The sequence below is a fragment of the Archocentrus centrarchus genome, chromosome 14 (assembly GCF_007364275.1).
Source record: "Archocentrus centrarchus isolate MPI-CPG fArcCen1 chromosome 14, fArcCen1, whole genome shotgun sequence".
NCBI lineage: Eukaryota > Metazoa > Chordata > Actinopteri > Cichliformes > Cichlidae > Archocentrus > Archocentrus centrarchus.
In genome coordinates, this window is record NC_044359.1 from 21,370,529 (window position 1) to 21,388,861 (window position 18,333).

General features: G+C 40.1%; 3 protein-coding genes across 3 annotated transcripts; all 3 read right to left on the minus strand.

Annotated features, from left to right (window-relative positions):
- Positions 1-6: 6 nt before the first annotated feature.
- Positions 7-1,709, minus strand: LOC115792147 (diamine acetyltransferase 1-like). Its single transcript, XM_030746564.1, has 6 exons — positions 1,459-1,709; positions 1,316-1,367; positions 1,136-1,216; positions 933-1,034; positions 754-794; positions 7-644 (listed from the first exon to the last, which is right to left on the minus strand). Exons 1-6 carry the CDS (start codon positions 1,522-1,524, stop codon positions 477-479), a joined length of 510 nt encoding a protein of 169 aa, XP_030602424.1. The 5' UTR covers positions 1,525-1,709; the 3' UTR covers positions 7-476.
- Positions 1,710-2,865: 1,156 nt separating this feature from the next.
- On the minus strand, positions 2,866-6,158 carry prdx4 (peroxiredoxin 4). The gene is made up of 7 exons (XM_030745930.1): positions 5,857-6,158; positions 4,794-4,911; positions 4,544-4,660; positions 4,290-4,412; positions 3,880-4,010; positions 3,717-3,751; positions 2,866-2,987 (listed from the first exon to the last, which is right to left on the minus strand). The coding sequence occupies exons 1-7, from the start codon at positions 6,065-6,067 to the stop codon at positions 2,937-2,939; spliced, it is 786 nt and encodes a 261-aa protein (XP_030601790.1). The 5' UTR covers positions 6,068-6,158; the 3' UTR covers positions 2,866-2,936.
- Positions 6,159-11,343: 5,185 nt separating this feature from the next.
- On the minus strand, positions 11,344-16,214 carry pdha1a (pyruvate dehydrogenase E1 subunit alpha 1a). Its single transcript, XM_030746912.1, has 11 exons — positions 16,073-16,214; positions 15,322-15,390; positions 15,079-15,252; positions 14,748-14,874; positions 14,454-14,545; positions 14,205-14,297; positions 13,776-13,931; positions 13,237-13,308; positions 13,096-13,163; positions 12,602-12,710; positions 11,344-12,041 (listed from the first exon to the last, which is right to left on the minus strand). The coding sequence occupies exons 1-11, from the start codon at positions 16,118-16,120 to the stop codon at positions 11,877-11,879; spliced, it is 1,173 nt and encodes a 390-aa protein (XP_030602772.1). The 5' UTR covers positions 16,121-16,214; the 3' UTR covers positions 11,344-11,876.
- Between the last annotated feature and the right edge of the window lie 2,119 nt (positions 16,215-18,333).

Below are 18,333 nucleotides of genomic sequence, written 5' to 3' on the forward strand. Positions count from 1 at the left end.
CCATGAAAAGATAGACTTAAATATCTGCAGAAATGTGAGGGGTGTACTCACTTTTGTGATACACTGTATGTATATATATATAAACACTATTAGTCAGCTTGAGGATGACAGCTTAGCAAAGAGTCACAAGATCATATGCAGGTTGTGATGGGAAAACTCAAACAAAAAAAAACAATGTTCATGATCACGTTCTTTTATCTACTTTTTTGTTTGCATGCTTATTCAAATGTCACAAGCCTGTCAGCTTTGTGTGGTAGATTATTATCATGTAATGATCTAATTTCAGTGTTCATTCACCAAACTTAAAAGATTAATGTAAATTTAGGATGACCTTAAAGTCACAGACATGGTTTACGATCAGAGATAACAGCTGACTGATAAATGCATTTATTGAGGCTGCGCCAAGCCAGTCATCATTCAGAGCAAAGTTCACTGCTATCACCAAATGTCAAAACACAGTTACAGAGCGGTAAACTCTATTTGGCAGACATTTTCAGCAGATTTGTCTTTCCGATGGCAAAAAGACGCCACCCCTCCTCAGAGGACAGATCAGCCGCACCTCTTCTCTTGTAGAACTCAATAGACTTTGTGTTGTTTTCTGCTACAACGAAATGCATGGCACTACAGCGGGTCTTCACTGCCGTCTAGGAAAAGGGAAAAGAGAAAGAAAAGTGCATATGAAGCACAAATGCAGCTGACATTAAGGTGAATCTGCCACCAGAAAAAGGTGGAACTGCACAACGGCAAAAGTACCTCGCTCAGCACCTTCAGGATTTTTGAACCAATGCCAAGACCTGGTGAAAGATTAAATGTTCAGAGAGCAATTAAAACAGTTCTTGGCAATGAATACAAAATGTTCTTCAGTGGTGAAAAAGTTGCTCTTCTCTGTTATTAAGTTTTAGCACCGTAATGCAACTTGTCAGTAAACTTACCACGAAACTCCTGCATGATGAAGAAGTCTTCTAGGTAAAGAAGCTTCCCAATCCATGGGTCATATGTGAAGTAGTACATTGCAAAGCCAACCACAGTGTTCCCTTGAAGAAAACAGAGAGAAGAGGGTTGATTCAAACAGTAGATAACATTTATAATAGTTCCTAAGAAATATGAGAATATTTTGTAAGAGGCACATTTTTACCTTCTGAGCTCTTCCCTTTTGGGACTTCAGCAACCAAACAGTGGTAGAATGGATGATCCCCAAAGCCATCTTCAAGCAGATCTAAATAGGAGTATGACTTTAATAAACTTTAAGGTTTAAAAAATATTTTCTCAAAATTCAGGTCAATGTAAGCTCCGTCATAAAACTAAACTACAGCACCTTTCTCGGTCAGCAACACCTTATCCTCCATCTCTTCAAATTTAGCAAGTTCCTAAAAGATAAGGTCATTTGGTCATACTGCCCTTAATTAAGCACACTTCCAGTTAAAGGCCTAAATTATTACCAGTTCAGATATGGTTTACCTTTATGAGTCGCAGGATATCTGAGACATCCTTTGGTTCAGCTGTCCGTAATATAAAACTGGCCATTTTCTCTTTTTACCCTTTTTCCCTTTCCTCACTAATCCTCTGAATGTAAACAAAAGCAAAATTTGTTTCTTCATCCGCTCCTCAGGAGTTTACCCCCCGACAATGAAATGGGAAAACCAGCATATACAGAACTGCATTGGCTGCACAGCAGAGTGGAAGAGCAGCTTCAGACCCTTCTCTTTTATACATCCCAGACAAAGGTGAAGCTGTCAGTGTGCCATATATGGGCGAACAGCTCTGTACATCCTGTTTCTTTTCCTTCTCTGTTCATTGTTCACGCCTTATCTTTGTCTTAATGAGTGGACTACATTTGAATGTTGTTTAAAAGGTAAATATTAACCAGGCTTAAGAAAATATGACAAGCATATATGCTATGCTGAGTAAATAACCCACATTTGAAAATGAGTGTTAATTATCCTTTTTAAAAAAAAAAAAAAAATACAAAATCAACCTTTAACTGTAGACCTGTTCTTTAGTTGCTACATTTTGCTTCTTCTTTGCACTCAGTTAATTGCATTGCACAAAAAAAAAAAAAAAATGATTTGGTGACTGACCCACTTATGTAACATGTTTTTAAAGGGGGGTGGGGGGGGGGGGGGGGGTAATAACATCCATAGGTTATCAAATAGTTAGAAATTAGCAGCTGATAAACTCTTGATTTAGCTTAGTCTATGCAACATTTGAGTTTACTTACTCAAGAGGAAATTTCACCCTTGAACCACAAATGGCTCCGATACTTTTCCATTTATTTCAGTTTCACTCACGAAGCGCAAACAGGCCGTTCACCATGTGCACCTGTACACAACATGCAGTTCCCTCCGCAGGCGTTCCCTCTTGTTCTTCAGTGCGGGGGATGTTGTTTCACACATTAAAAAACTTTTGTGACAGTGCTCCTATATTATTCAGCACAAATGTCAGGTGACAGTAAAGTGTGCACATTGCAGTTTTAGCTTAGAGCACTCCCACTGCAAAAACATTTAATCCATTTTAAGTAAATGCTTAAGAAAATGTATTCTTATTGACTGCACACAGTGGACAGCCTGGGGATAGTGCCTACAACAAACTGTTTGTTCATCACATATTTACACTGTAGCAAAGTCAAAGCACAAGACACAAGAGAGGGAAGAAGTCCTCTCACATGTCTGTCTGTAATTACACAATACATTTCTATCAAGCACCCGGGAGTAACTGGGCATGTTCACATCAATGACGGCTGCTCCTTCACTGTGTGATGCAGGCATTAAAACTTTCTGCACAGAAAAAAACAAAAGGTCTGAACTAAGCCGCTCCTGTTAACCTGCCATGTCATGAAATGGATTTAAAAGACAAGACACAGAGCAGTTTAAGAAAACACATTTTATTGGAAATTTCAGTAAGTGTTGGATCTCACAGACTGGGAAAACGGAAACAGATCAGTTCAGTTTATCAAAATACTTCAGCTTGCCTGAAGGGTGGGGAATGATCTGTGGGAAAGAAATTGTAAATTAGTGTACAGCACCTATTTCGTATAATAACAAGAACTATAGGACACATGCTATTATATATCATACTTAATCTTTCAACTAATATATATTCCTGATAAACTAGTCAGCCACAGTGTCTCCCACTTCATATTGGAAAATTTTAATCAAAATGTGCCTTTTTTTCCCCTTTGCAGCGTAATTCCTTGGTAACAATTCAAGATCTACAGTTGAGGCCAAATTGAAGTTTTTGAAAATAAAAACCCTCCTTTGAAGGCATTACAACACAAGTGAGTGGGTGGATCTGACTTAGAAAAACAACAGATTCTCATAACACAGCTAATTATCAATAATAAGGTCTATTTTATCTAAATGGGACTATAATTTACAAAATTTAATCACACTGTATTAAGAAGACTTGTAAGAGATCATAAACTCAGCAGGTATTACTGAGGTCATGCATCAAGTGAGCAGTAGGGTCATTTTCTCAGACTATTATGCAGTTATGTCTTGTTGCAACCAGAGTTGTCGCCCCCTACTGGCCACTAAGCAACTCTGAAACTACATCCATCTTTCTACAGTCTGTGGTCCATTTCTTTGTGGGAAGCAGAGTGAGACAGCTTGTCATTTTTACAAATAAATGGTAGCCTGCCTGAGAGCTTTTATATGCTGGAAGACAATACGAGCTAACAGCTAAGGAGCCATATTAGTCACTGCCCCAGTGATACTTACTGTGTCACTGCCTGGTTTCCATCCTGCTGGACACACTGTGAAAACAATTACACAATCCTAGTTGAAAACCAGCCATTTGTTTCTAGGCACTTCTGCATCACACAAAAGAGACACGTTTCAGATGCTAATCCTAAAATCCCTTTTTTTTTTTTTTTTTTTTTACCTTCTCCATGTTTGTCTGTGTACTGGAAGGCCTGAACCAAGCGCAAAGTTTCATCCACAGATCTTCCCACAGGAAGATCATTCATTGTGATCTGCCTCAGGATACCTTTGTCATCAATGATGAAGAGACCCCTGAGAAAGACATGGACAAGTTAGAAAGCAGCATGAACGGCTGTTCATTGCTTCAGTTTAAATGCCTTTTAGGTATGACCTATAAAGTATATTTATCGACTTTGTAAAGGCATTTGTATAAATTTGTGTTACTGGAAGACACACTGATCACAACCCTTAGTTTCATACCTGCAACAAAAATTTCTCACATACAGCAAAGTCCCATAACAGTGTTACATAATGAGAATTTTTCTTTAAGCTGCTACAGTTATAAAACTTAGATAATGGCTGTAACTTCACCTCAGTGTGTGTCCTTGGTCCTCCAGGTAGACGCCATAGTCTTTTGAAATCTGGTGAGTGAGGTCAGACAGCAGGGGGATTTTCATTTGTCCAAGTCCACCTTGCTTCCTGGGAGTATTGATCCTATAAAAAAAAACAGAAGGGGGAAAACAATAGTGTACACTTTCATAAAATGAACTAAACTTTATCAAAAGTACACACAACGTCTGGACATCTGTTATTATTAGAGTTCATCTTCAGCCATTAAATCTCACCAGGCCAAGTGTGTAAACTGGGAATCTACTGAGCAGGCGACCACCTCCGTCTTGATGGCTTGAAACTCGTGCACACGATCACTGAATGCAATGATCTCAGTCGGGCAGACAAATGTGCTGCCAAAAAAAAAAAAAAGACAACAAAAAACAAAAAAACAAATGCATTAACATCAGAAGACACACTGCTGTGCAGTAATCCCAGCGAAACGTACAAAGTGATTATGTAACGTGTGCATCAGATGGTACTTACAAGTCCAGAGGATAGAAGAAAAACACGAGGTATTTGCCTCTGTAGTCTGACAGCTTCAGCTCCTTGAATTCACCGTTGATGACAGCTGTTCCTTCCCAGTGGGGTGCAGGCTTCGAAACTAAAGCAGCAAGAAAACTGGATTTTAAAATTCATCACAACTAAGCTGCACATACTGTAAGAAATATGCAGGGACAAGACAGATTAAAGAAAACCTTTGGAGCTGCTGATCTGACGCCAACATGAGTTTAGCGGAGAAGTTTATACATGAAGTAAAGTCAATTTTACCTTTTCACTTCACTCCTCTGGGTCATATTTTGTCTTAGAGTTTAATCATTTCTCTCCATTTTACAGCATATGCAGTTTGCACCATTTGCAGCACAGTAAAATGCTTAAAGTCTGTGTTATGCCTCCTTTTTTTTTTTTTTTGTTTTTTTTTGTTTTGCTGTCCTATTCCGAATGCATTATAAAGTCTCAGTTACAGCTAGCAATGCACTGTAATAAACTAGTAGAATAAGTGCAAACTTGTGACGGGCACTGTGACGGGTAAAGCATGACTCCATATGGCAGAGGAAAAAACTGCAGTAATGAAAATGACTCAAACACCTTTATCCTAAAATTCCCCATACATGATCACATGAGTTTACTGGTTGTTTTGTTTTGTCTTCAAGTTTCTGTTATTTTTTTTATTTATTTATTTCAAGCGTTATCAGGTGTAACCAGTTCGGCTGCTGTGCCACGCACAGTCATGTGTCAGAGGGGCGGGGAGAGGCGCTCAATCCAAGATTTTCAGAGTATGACGTGTCCTACAAAAACCATCAGAGTTAGGTTAGGCCTAGAAATTAAATAAAAACTACCACCTGCGGATTAAACCATAACTGCAAGTTAAACCGTAACCTCGCCACGGGCTGCACGCAGGGCCAGCCTGCTTCATCAGCACTGTAGAAGCTGCGAGCTTGACAGGAAGGAGAAGGCAGGGGAAGCAAAAATCCCTGCCTAACTCTTTAAGTATGCAAATGTTCATCTAGCAGCACCCACTGGATGTGAACGCATGAGAGAAACTCACTCTTGGCTTTGCTGAGGTGCAGGGAATGGTCGGACACGGGCACACGGAAAGCCTCTCCGGGATAGACGTTTCCTCCCGCGTAGCTTTGACATTGCGGGTTTTTCACCTGAGCGCTTTCCTGCGCAGATGTGACCGTAGCGAGGAGCAGCAGAGCGCTGCAAAGAGCGCAGAAAAGCTCCTTCTTCACGTCAGTGTGGAAAACAGAGTCCATTGTGTCGTCCCTTTGAAAGCACGTAGCCACTGACTTGCAATGCGCTTCAGAGGTATTGAGGGGATTGGAGCAGTCTTCCTTTTTTCTTCTTCTCTCAGGTTTTTCCAGTAGCTGATGTCCTTAGTTTCACATTGCTGCCATCTTCTGGAATTAATTAGCTCATGAGGCTGTGTGTATCATTGTCAACCAAGGGACAGCTTCCAGTCAGTTATTGTAGTCATGCTACAGGCATTTGTAATATTTCAATTTGATACCGGATAGCTTTGTAAGTACACAATATTGTTTGTTTTTTAAGTATAGTTTTGATTTTACTTCAGTTCTTTAAAATGTTTTTGTTTGTTTTTTACATTTAACCCTCTACTGCACACATGATATATATTTCACATGGTTTTTACTCACAGACAGGGAAATATACAGCATTTTATTACAAAAGTGTCACAAATTTCTAAATCAAAGGTAATTTATCATCTCTAATTTTGATTTTTAATGAACAAATTGAATAAATTGAAACTGAATCAGACATTTATTGGCAAAACTTTAGTTTCTCAGATTTCTCAGTTGAGATGCTTCCTGAGCAGGTTGAAGATCTTTGCATCATTGCTTGGCCAAGACTGAAATTAAGAATGTCAAATGTCACACTGCACAAATAGGTCCATATACATTTCCTGTGTAGTTCTACCCATGAAATTGCCCCCAAAATTGCATTTTTTGAAAGTTGAAGGTAGTATGTTCATTTTCCAGCTTTTTTATTTTTATTCTGGGTAGAGCAGATTTGCCTTGAAGCAGCCCATCAGTTCATTTTGAGTCTGAAACAAGTAGTTTAATTTTGGGGCTTTTAATGGCTCCTTCCCTAAATGCTCACTTTCTTTTGACAGGCAGGCTATGTTGCACCTGAAGACAGCACACAGATATACCAAACTACTGTATACCCAGTTGCAAGTGCAGCAGGTTGTGTTGAAAACTTGCAAGAGTGCATCAGGACTTTTTGTGCAAGTGTGGATGTTCAAGCAAAAACAAAGATCTCTTGTTCTTGATTAGACCTTTTCAATCCATCTGTAAGTATTGGAACCCAAATTTGGTCCAGAATATGAGAGTAGCACAAGATGTCTCTGTTTCTCACCTGCTTACTGTGGGGCAGAAAAGCATTTTTCAGTCACATATTAAAAAAAAAAAAAAAAGATTCCTCTGAAATTTTGCTCCTTTTTGATCACACAGTTGCTGCAGACTTCTTGGCTAAACATCCATGATTTGAATCTCCCATTGCACCACATCCCAAAGGTGCTCTGTTGGCTTGAGATCTGGTGACTGTGGAGTACAGTGAACTCATTGTCATCTTCAAGAAACCAGTTTGAGATGATCTGTGCTTTGTGACATAGTCTGTTAGCCACCTATCAGAAGATGGATACACAGTGGCCATAAAGGAACTGATGTGGTCAGCAACAATACTCAGGTAGGTCATGCAGCCTGAACAGTTGGTAGAAGACAGGATGGATCCATGCTTTCATGTTGTTCATGTCAAATTCTGACACTGATCCAAATATCACAGCAGAAATCAAGACTCATCAGACCAGGCAACATTTTTTCAGCCTTCTGTTGTCCAATTTTGGTGAGCCCATGTGAATTGTAGCTGCAGTTTCCTTTTCTTCAATGACAGGAGCGGCACCCAGTGTGGTCTTCTGCTGCTGCAGCCCACCTGTGTCAAGGTTCAATGAGTTGAACAAAGATGTTCTTCTGCATTTCTTTGTTGCAACAAGTGGGCATTTGAGATACTGTCAAGACATTTTCATCCAGAGAACTGTGGCTCACTTGATATTTTCTCTTTTTCTGAACATTCTCTTCCTGCCTGGCACCAACAACCATGCAAAGTTTTAAGTCACTTAAATCAGACTGCTTTGCAAGAATTTGCATATTTACAGAGACAGTTATAGTTAGACTTCCATGTGCATTGAGCCGATGACCAGATCATAAAAACCACAATCAGCTGTTTGTGGAAATCATGGAAACTGAAGTTACATGGATTACTTTTAAATACATTTACCTAATTTTTTAAAAACTTTGTCCATGTTTATTATAAACATATAACAATATCAATTTGCATAATTAAAAATAAGACAGAACATAATAATCCCTTTAATTTAGCACTCAGTACATATGTGAACTTTCCTCCAAAACATAGGCTTAGAGTTGGGCTATTCACTGATGACTTAGACCTCAGTGTTAAGGAAATTGTTCACCCTTCCTTCTTCCACAGCATATCTGGTATTGCTTCATTTTGTTCTGATCAAAAGACAGCCATATTTCATTCTTTTCAAAAAGCAAAGCTCTAAGCATGAAAAATCGTGTTTAATAAATTAACAAAGATTCTTGATGTCTTACAGGGGAAACTGCTAAGAACCTAAAGTCTCTGATCAACAATTGTATTCAGCCTAAAGAACATTTCAAGCCTTTAAGCCTCCACTAATCCTTGTATGTTTCACATTGTAAAGAGGTACAGGTGCTGGTCATAAAATTAGAATATCATGAAAAAGTTTATTTATTTCAGTAATTCCATTCAAAAAGTGAAACTTGTACATTATATTCATTCATTACACACAGACTGATATATTTCAAATGTTTCTTTTAATTTTGATGATTATAAATGATAACTAATGAAAACCCCAAATTCAGTATCTCAGAAAATTAGAATATTCTGAAAAGATTCAACCTGGTGCCATACTCCAATCAGCTAAGGCCTTTAAATGGTCTCTCAGTTTAGTTCTGTAGGCTACACAATCATGGGGAAGACTGTTAACTTGACAGTTGTCCAGAAGACGACCTTTGACACCTTGCACAAGGAGGGCAAGACACAAAAGGTCATTGCTAAAGAGGCTGGCTGTTCACAGAGCTCTGTGTCCAAGCACATTAATAGAGAGGTGACGGGAAGGAAAAGATGTGGTAGAAAAAAGTGTACAAGCAATAGTGATAACTGCACCCTGGAGAGGACTGTGAAACAAAACCCATTCAAAAATGTGGTGAAGATTCACAAAGAGTGGACTGCAGCTGGAGTCAGTGCTTCAAGAACCACCACACACAGACGTATGCAGACATGGGTTTCAGCTGTCACAGTCCTCGTGTCGAGCCACTCTTGAACAAGAGACGGCGTCAGAAGCGTCTCGCCTGGGCTAAAGACAAAAAGGACTGGACTGCTGCTGAGTGCTCCAAAGTTATGTTCTCTGATCAAAGTCAATTTTGCATTTCCTTTGGAAATCAAGGTCTCAGAGTCTGGAGGAAGAGAGGAGAGGCACAGAATCCACGTTGCTTGAGGTCCAGTGTAAAGTTTCCACAGTCAGTGATGGTTTGGGGCACCATGTCATCTGCTGGTGTCGGTCCACTGTGTTTTCTGAGGTCCAAGGTCAATGCAGCCGTCTACCAGGAAGTTTTAGAGCACTTCATGCTTCCTGCTGCTGACCAACTTTATGGAGATGCAGATTTCATTTTCCAATAGGACTTGGCACCTGCACACAGTGCCAAAGCTACCAGTACCTGCTTTAAGGACCATGGTACCCCTGTTCTTAATTGGCCAGCAAACTCGCCTGACCTTAACCCCATAGAAAATCTATGGGCTATTGTGAAGAGGAAGATGCGATACAATAGACCCAACAATTCAGTAGAGAGGAAAGCCACTATCAGAGCAACCTGGGCTCTCATAACACCTGAGCAGTGCCACAGACTGATCGACTCCATGCCACGCCACATTACTGCAGTAATCCAGGCAAAAGGAGCCCCAACTAAGTATTGAGTGCTGTACATGCTCATACTTTTCAGTTGGCCAACATTTGTAAGAATCTTTTTGTATTGTCTTAATATTCTAATTTTCTGAGATACTGCATTTGGGGTTTTCATTAGTCATTTATAATCTAAAAGAAAAACATTTGAAATATATCAGTCTGTGTAATGACTAATATACAAGTTTCACTTTTTGAATGGAATTACTGAAATAAATCAACCTTTTCATGATATTCTAATTTTATGACCAGCACCTGTATAGATTGTTTATCAAAGACCTTGAGTAGCAGTGCTTTGTTTAATGAGGCATAGTTTAATACCACAATGTTAAAGTCAAGCATAAATATATCACCAAAATGTACTCAAAGTAGAAATTGTTTACAGTAACTTGTGATTACCCAGTATCATTAATGGCAAAGGAGAGTTGAAGCCACTTTAACAGGCATTACAATGTCAATTGAACCTTGTATTTGTAATTCAAAGTTGAACACTGGAAAGAACAAAATTTCTCAAGGATGTAAGCACAAACACATCCATGTGTGCATCAGTATCATAAGCTTAGGTGATTGGGAGCAGAAGCACTGATGTGCAACTGTCAAACACTGCCATAATGGTAAAGAGCTGAACCATAGACTTTTATTTTTTGGGGGGGGGGGGGGGGGGGGGGGGGGGGGTGTCTTGTAGTTTAGTCATAGGGATGTTTTTGTCTCTTCTGCCCTTTGGTTTTGTAGGTTTGGATGAAGGGGGCAATCAGACCCTTGTGCTTCATTAGGGATCTGCCACCAGAACCTTAAAGCACACATGCTGACAAATCTTTCCCTTTTGCAAAGATAATTGCGAGTACACTGATGACTGTTGACCACTTTATTGAATGCATTCCACATGGGACCCAAGACCCTCCCAAAGCTGACCGTGAAAGAGCCAGAAAGGGGGAAAGTACAGTTTCACCATAGCCTATTGCATTACCAAGTAACCTTGAACTCTGTTTACAGAACACAAATTGCATTGCAAACTCATTTTAACAACTCAGTGTTTCCTGTGTTTTACATCTCCCACCTTGTAACAGTTTACAGGAATTTTAGCTTTAGACACTGAAGTTTGTCATTAAAGACATTTCTGCAATAAGGCCCAATCTAAGCGTGCCTATTAAAGGGCTGTAGGTTTAAAAACATTGCAATACTTTATCGCAAGCTAGTCGCAATAAAGACATTGATCCTCCCCACACCACTGTCCAGTTTTTTTTTGGGGGGGGGGGTTACACCCTCAGAACACAAGGGTCACCCACTGTTTCTCTAGCTCAGTTTTCAAAAATCTCATTCCAGTTTAATGTCACTGGAATTCAAGCCAAGCTTCTCCAGATGTTTAGAGCAACTCTGAAAGGACCTCAGAATTTGCCAGACCACGTGAATGTAAACATCACTGAGTTGCTTTTAGGTTTACCAGGCACATTGTGGCAAGAGACTTAGATATCATTTGCAGCCACCAAAGATATATGAAACAAAGACAAGTGATCATTGCAAGTTGACTTTATCATGTACATTAAATATAAAGAGCAAAGCCATGTTAAGGTCATACAGTCTGTTTGACAGCAACATTTACAGTACCTCAAAAATGAGCATAACAGCAAATAATCCACTATGTAGTCATAGGGCCAGATTTACAAAGACCCAAGGGATTAAATATGCCTCAAGTCTCAGTGAAAGGATAAAGTCTAGCAGAAACTGATTTAGTCACTAAAATCTGGCAAAAGTTAATGGTGAAATGCATAAATGAAGGTACAAATTTTTAGATTGCACCACCAATAGCATTGTAATCCTTCACTGTGGCAGTTTCAAGACTTGAGGTAGAAGAGCAACTCTGATCTTTTATGTCTAGTTAAACTGACACAACCTACAGACATCTTTGTAAATATGGCCAACTGTTTTTACAGCATGAAGTCAATTACTTGCTGATGCTTAACACTTTGTGATGAGGCACATGTGCGTATGAAAGAAAGGGGGTTGGTTGGGTGGGTTATGCAGTATGGGGGGGGGGGTCCAGAACTTTAGCTAACAGACTTCAGCTTGGCCCATGGGTTTGTGCCACGCACCGCCAAAGGTGGCTCATTGTAGAAGATATGATTGCAGAGTTCTTCCAGTGGGGGCTCTGGGTCTGTGGTGGCAAACTGAGCTGCATCCTCAATCTCCTTCCTCACTTCCACATCAATTTCCTACAGACAACATAAGGACAGTTATGACATTTACACTGCACCCAGGGAGGTTTGGCTAAATATAGAGAGATTAAGAAACTGACTATTGTCCTGATGTTAGACATCTTGCATTTACCATTTTCTACTTCAAACAGGAGAGAATGCTACCAGAGTTCAGATAGCAAAGAGCTGTTCATTTACACTAGTCCCACAAGCCTGATGCCAAATTGGGAACACTTCCCCAGTTTAGAGACCAGCCTAGTTTGTCTCAATGAGTTTACTATACATTAAGTTTTAGACCTGAATTGCAGCTGACAAAACCTGGCTCTTCATGTTGCATTCTTTTGATAAAGTTTAAACTTTCATTGTTCTTCCATGTGCTGTCAACTTATTCTGACATAATCCACAAAGTGTGCCTAGTTAAACTTGCTCATTTGTTTATAGCCTAAACTCAATTTCAGGCCAGATTGTGCAATGATGTCTTCTCCATTATGCAAATTCAAAATGATTTGCAAGGCCTCTTAAGGTTTGTTGTGAGGCTACATAAGTTTGATTGTGACAATGCGAAGCATTTCCCCTACCTTGAGCTCCTCCACACTGGCCAAGTTGTGGCTGAGCATACGATCCTTCAGCGTGGAGATGGGGTCACTCTTACTGCGGACTTCCTGGATCTCCTCACGTGTGCGGTAGCTAAAAGGGAAGATTGGTCCAGGAAAGTTGTAGGGATGCACTATAGTCACATATGCTGGGAGCATTTAAAGTTTAACATGTCTTTAATAGGTTTGAGCTCATTTTGCAGAGCCATTGCCTTAATCATTGAGTGATCAGTTTGTATGCAGACTGCAATAGAATTGAAGTTCCTTCCTTTGAGGGGTGAAGTCTAGCAAATTGATGAATTTGCTGACCCAATACTAAAATTCAGTTTATCCCAGACTGTTCAGGGTACTGCAAGGCTACTATAAAGGGGTATGAAGACTAAGGAGCAGAGATAAGGGGCACAGGCAAGATAATATGTACAAGTCAGATTAAGTTATAAGAAAAATTTAAGTTGTATCAATTCAAAGCAACTAGTTACCTTATCCCAGGATCACTCATGCTGTGTCCATGATAGCGGTATGTCTGGAGTTCCATGATAATAGGACCCTGAGCAGAGGTGGTAAGATATTTAGAGCTCAGCCACATTTCCTGCACACTTAAACTTTGCATTTTAACTTACCTTCCCAGAGCGACAGTGATCAGCAGCAAACCTGGTTGCTTCCCGGACACACAGAAGATCCATGCCATCCACCTGGGCACAGTTTGAGTTATTAGGCCCATTCCAAGTAATTTTTGGAAAAGTCACATAAATATGGCCAAGTAATAAATTGATAAGGCCATATGGATAGTATGGAAAATTTAGTGTAGCACCAAGCACACGGAGTTACCAGGGTTATATTGAAGCCTTATCCAGGTTACAATTAGAGTAGCTGTACTTATGATTGTACTGAGTCCAGAATTCTGCAGGACTGTCAGGCTCATTTTAGACTAGTTGATTTGAGGTTGACATTTTAACTCCACTAGAGGGAAGTGAGAAACACTTTCTGTATAGAGTGTTCAATAAAAACAAGTTTAGGCAGATGTTAGTTTTGACACAACCCTGATTGAGCAACTGGATATTCTGATTCCATAAACTTTTGCATCTGTGCAAGAGATTAACTTTATAAGCAGCATGTTGACATTTAAGGGGAAATCTGTTTACGCATGTCAGAACCCTACCCTGAGGCCAGGAATGAACTCCCCTCTCTTGTAGTAGTCTGTGCTGGCTGCAGCTCGCTCCACTGAGGTGCCCATGCCATACCGGTTGTTCTCACAGATGAAGATAACAGGCAGCTTCCAAAGAGCAGCCATGTTGTAGGTTTCAAAGATCTGGCCCTGTGAATATAGAGGACTTTAAAAATGGTATCCTATAAAACAAGTTTACACTTTTATATTAAAGTGTTACCCTTTACCAAAAATTAGATGCATTGATCACATTACATTTACTCAATGCTATAATAAGCTTAAAGCCAAGTCTGAAATTTACTTACACACACACGCTAGTCCAACTTAACTGGCAATGTGCTGTTGGCATAATGGCCAGGTGCAGCAATAAGTGTTGCTTTAACCCATTTATGTAAAAAAATAAAAATAAAAAAATATATATACCTGGTTGGCAGCACCATCACCATAGAGACAGACACATAGCTGATTGTTTTCTTGATACTTGCAGGCAAGTGCTACACCAGCACCCAAGGGAACCTAGAGAATTGTGACATTTAGCATATATAAGTGTTAGTCCAAAGGGATAAGTCACATTTAAGATCTCAGTTCTAGTTTCTTTTGAGAGCCAAGTCATTAGTTAAGCCCATGAAAGGCAGAAAGCTCAATTTTAAAGCAAATCTGGTAAATATTTACCTGAGCGCCAACAATTCCATTTCCTCCATAGAAGTTTTTACAGTACATGTGCATAGAGCCTCCCTTGCCCTTTGCAATACCACCTCTTCTCCCTGTACATGAAACATGACAAGTGATTAGCTGATATGAACAAAGGCATTTTCAGACAAGTCCACCTCATTAGCTACTTTCAGTCAAAGGTTAAAAACTTTAGTTACTCTAGCAACAACTTTAACACTTACTGTTCCTACTTCTCACTACTCAAGTTCAAGTAAATGCTTCGTGTAATGAGCCATGTCTTTACTACCAACTCACCAGTGAGCTCAGCCATGATCTCCTTCACAGTCCCTCCCCGGGTGTAAGTGTAGCCATGGGCACGATATGCAGTGATCAGGTGGTCTGACAAGTTAATTGAGGCTTCAATACCAACAGCACAGGCTTCCTATAATGAGAGAACAGCTTGACATGTCTGTGGGCCTAAATGGACAAGTTTCCTGAAGCATAGCCAATAAATATTTTAAGACTGCAATACTTAACCATGTCCATCACTTTAAAATACATGTTTTAAAGTCAAGTTGTCATCCTTGTCAGAAATTCAAAAGTCTAACCAACCATAACACATTTTACTATAGACTATTCATCTAACCTGGCCATCATACAAGTGGCAGAATCCTCTGATTATCTTCTGCTTATACAGCTGATCTGCCTTCAGCTCCATACGCCTCATGGTCTGCATGCTGCGGTAGTACTGCAGACCCTCATCACGAGTCAGAACCACCTGAGTGGCAGGGCCCTCATCCAGCTTGAAGACATCACATTTCTATAGAAGAGCAAATGAGTCAGACCGCCATGGACCACTGAGATCAGGGCACATGTAATTGAAGCTTACCTTTATTTCAAAGGTGGCCTGGGTTGCAAAATCAGCATATGTGCGTGCTGACATAGCCACTGCAGCCCCCTGTAAAAAGAAAGAGATACAAAACCTGTCTAAAGGCACCATTTCCCGAGACTACAAAGTATTCACTACCAAAATGACAGTTTTCCAAGAATTCTATTCCCATTAGTATTTACTTGCCCAATGCTTTCATTGGACTTATTTTAGCTTTTATGACCATCACTACAGAGCCCACCCAAAAATTAGTCATTTCTCCTTCTTAGGAAGTTTCATTTACAGCATTAGTTACAGCATATACAGAAATGCTTTAAACTGCTACAGGCTTCCCAATAAGTTATCAATTTAAGTTAGAGGTTCTTAAATAAATAGACATTTGGAAGCAGCTTTCAGGTTCAGTATATCAAAGTGTTTAACATTTTATTGATAATTTCATTTTTAGCCATGTAAAGTTAACTCAAGTTACCTTCTTGTCTATCTCAGCTTTAAAAAGCATTACCAATGCTAGTTTTCAGCCCTCCTTTAACAGTTCACTCTTACATTAGTTAAAGTATTAGTAAAACAAGTTACTGATTCTCCGCTGACTTAAAACCTATGTGCAAACTTTTGCCGCGTTAGCTAATCGAGCTATCATTCAGCTTACAAGGTCAAAACAGCGCTGACAGCTTTGTTTTGGGTCGACTCCGGAGCTCTTCACAGAGACTAAAGCAGTGTTTGGCCAAGACAGGATAAAAATCTCTATACTTACACTCCTCTGGGCGCTTGCCCTGAACACATTTGCGATTACGGACAGCATCTTTCATGGACTAACCCACCACAGTTCCGTCCTTCTGTCAGGCTCTGTCCTTCCGGCTTCGGGCTTCTTCGCTGTCTTAAATAGCGGCAGCTAAAAAACGCAGCTGCCCCCATTTCTTCTGATGTGCACACAGTGATGGCAGCACGTCGGGGAAAGGCGTGGAGAACATCGCGTGAGTGAATGCACCTGAGATGATCAGGGTAAAGTGACTGCACCTGTAGGAAGGAGTGGAGCTGTGTAAGATGTTATTGATTAAAAGACTGAATTTTACTTATTTTAAAAGAACAGCTAGTCATACTATTGGGGTGAGGATAACAGTGGGCGGAGCCAGATACCCTCAGGTGATCTGTGTGCCCTGATAGCTGGGGTGTTTTTTTTGAGTAGTGTTACAGTGTTGTGCAAAAGGTCTAATTGTGGTGTGAGTTGCATTGTGAGTGGGCAAACCTCGCCTATACACCTTTTTTTTGATCGCTGTGGTCGCCACATTTCGTGTTGTGTTGTATACCTTATTTTTATACAAAGAAAAATGTTACATGAGTTTAAATGTGATATAGTGTATAGTGTGATATACAGATCCCCAAAATTAACTTGACTGACACAGTGTTTATTACACTTGTGGGTGGGCTCCTTCAAATCAATTTTTTTTTTTTTATAAAACTCTGGACAGAAATGCCCTTAAAATATCAGAGGAACATAACTCTCCTGTTAGTGCTATTCACAGTTTTAGGGATTCAGTTCAATTTAGTTAAAGTTTACATATATAGCGCCAAATCACAACATTCACCTCAAGGCGCTTTATATTGTAAGGTAAAGACCATACAATAATGCAACAATCAAAATGACCCCTATGAGCAAAAACTTGCCAGCAGAATTTGCAATTTTTGATCTGATCCAGAAAGAATCTGTTTTTGTCTTGTTTTCATCACGTTTCACATTTTCATGTCAAATATGATTCCCAGAGATCTTCTCTTACCTGTGCTGCAGGTGGAACCCTAGGTTCTCCTCCCCTTTTTGCCCTAAAAACAAACACATTAGACTTTTCGTGAGCTAATACAAGCTTGAAGTGACAGTGTTTCATCAGCTTCAGTGCAGTGAGGTGGACATATATGACTTATATGTTTTCACTTTGGACATACGTAGTTGTCTTTGCTGGACCAGTGTGGATACTGTTAGGCGTAGAGCATTCTTTCCTCATCAGCCTGCTCATAATATTTGGCCTGTTGGTCCTTTGACAGCGACTTCCATTGTGGACAGAAGAACACACTGTCAGCATACACACTACTACTACGCATAACTACAGGACAGCTGGTTCACCTGCACAAACATGAGCATAAAACATTAATAGATGCATAAATCTATTCAGAGTTACAAACTTACCCTCTCTCCCACCGTTTACATTTAGTTCCGCCATTACCTTTGGCCTCTGCTCCTTCAGAAAGAGCATGAAGGCATTTGGCAGCTTCACGATGTACAGACGGTCCTCATCCTGCTGTTCATGACGCTTCCTCTTTCACACCAACACACCATTCCTACACGGATACAGAGAGACAGATGGCACCCTAGGCGATCACCTATACTGCCCATACCCAGAGCCGGCCCTGCATGGACATTCCCAGCATTTCCTTCCTGTTTATCTAAACCCACAGTTCGTTGCCCCACCAATAAAAGATAAATGGCCTCTTCCAAGTTTGCCCATACCCCTGTGGTCTCTACCTGGGCTCTCAATAAACTTTCTAACTTTAAGGCTGATTGCATATTTTTAATAGTGGATTTGAAGCCCTGAACTTTCTCTGCAGCTCCATTTCAGAGAAGAGATCTATGGCCTCTTCCAGTGCTTTGGGTTGAGCACCCCATAAACTGGACTGTTGCAGAATTCACTATAAACAAATCCCTTGCCATGTTTTCATCTACTGTTGAGTACACTCTAGCAGAACAGCCTCTGCAAAGCCATTCCTAATTGAGGGGTCAGAGTTGACAGCATTAGGGACACACTGCTGCTGCCAAATCATGGGAATGGTGCAAAAGTTGCACGCAGTGTGTCTGTTTGATTCACTGATATCAATGGCAGTATTTGGTGACTGGCATGCCCTCACAGGAGATCTTGTTGAAATTTCACTGATCTGTGAGGCAGATCAGTTTGATACAGGTGATGTAAGACTGGTGAAACTAACTCCTGATGTCTTCCTCTTCATCATCAAGTACCATGACATCAT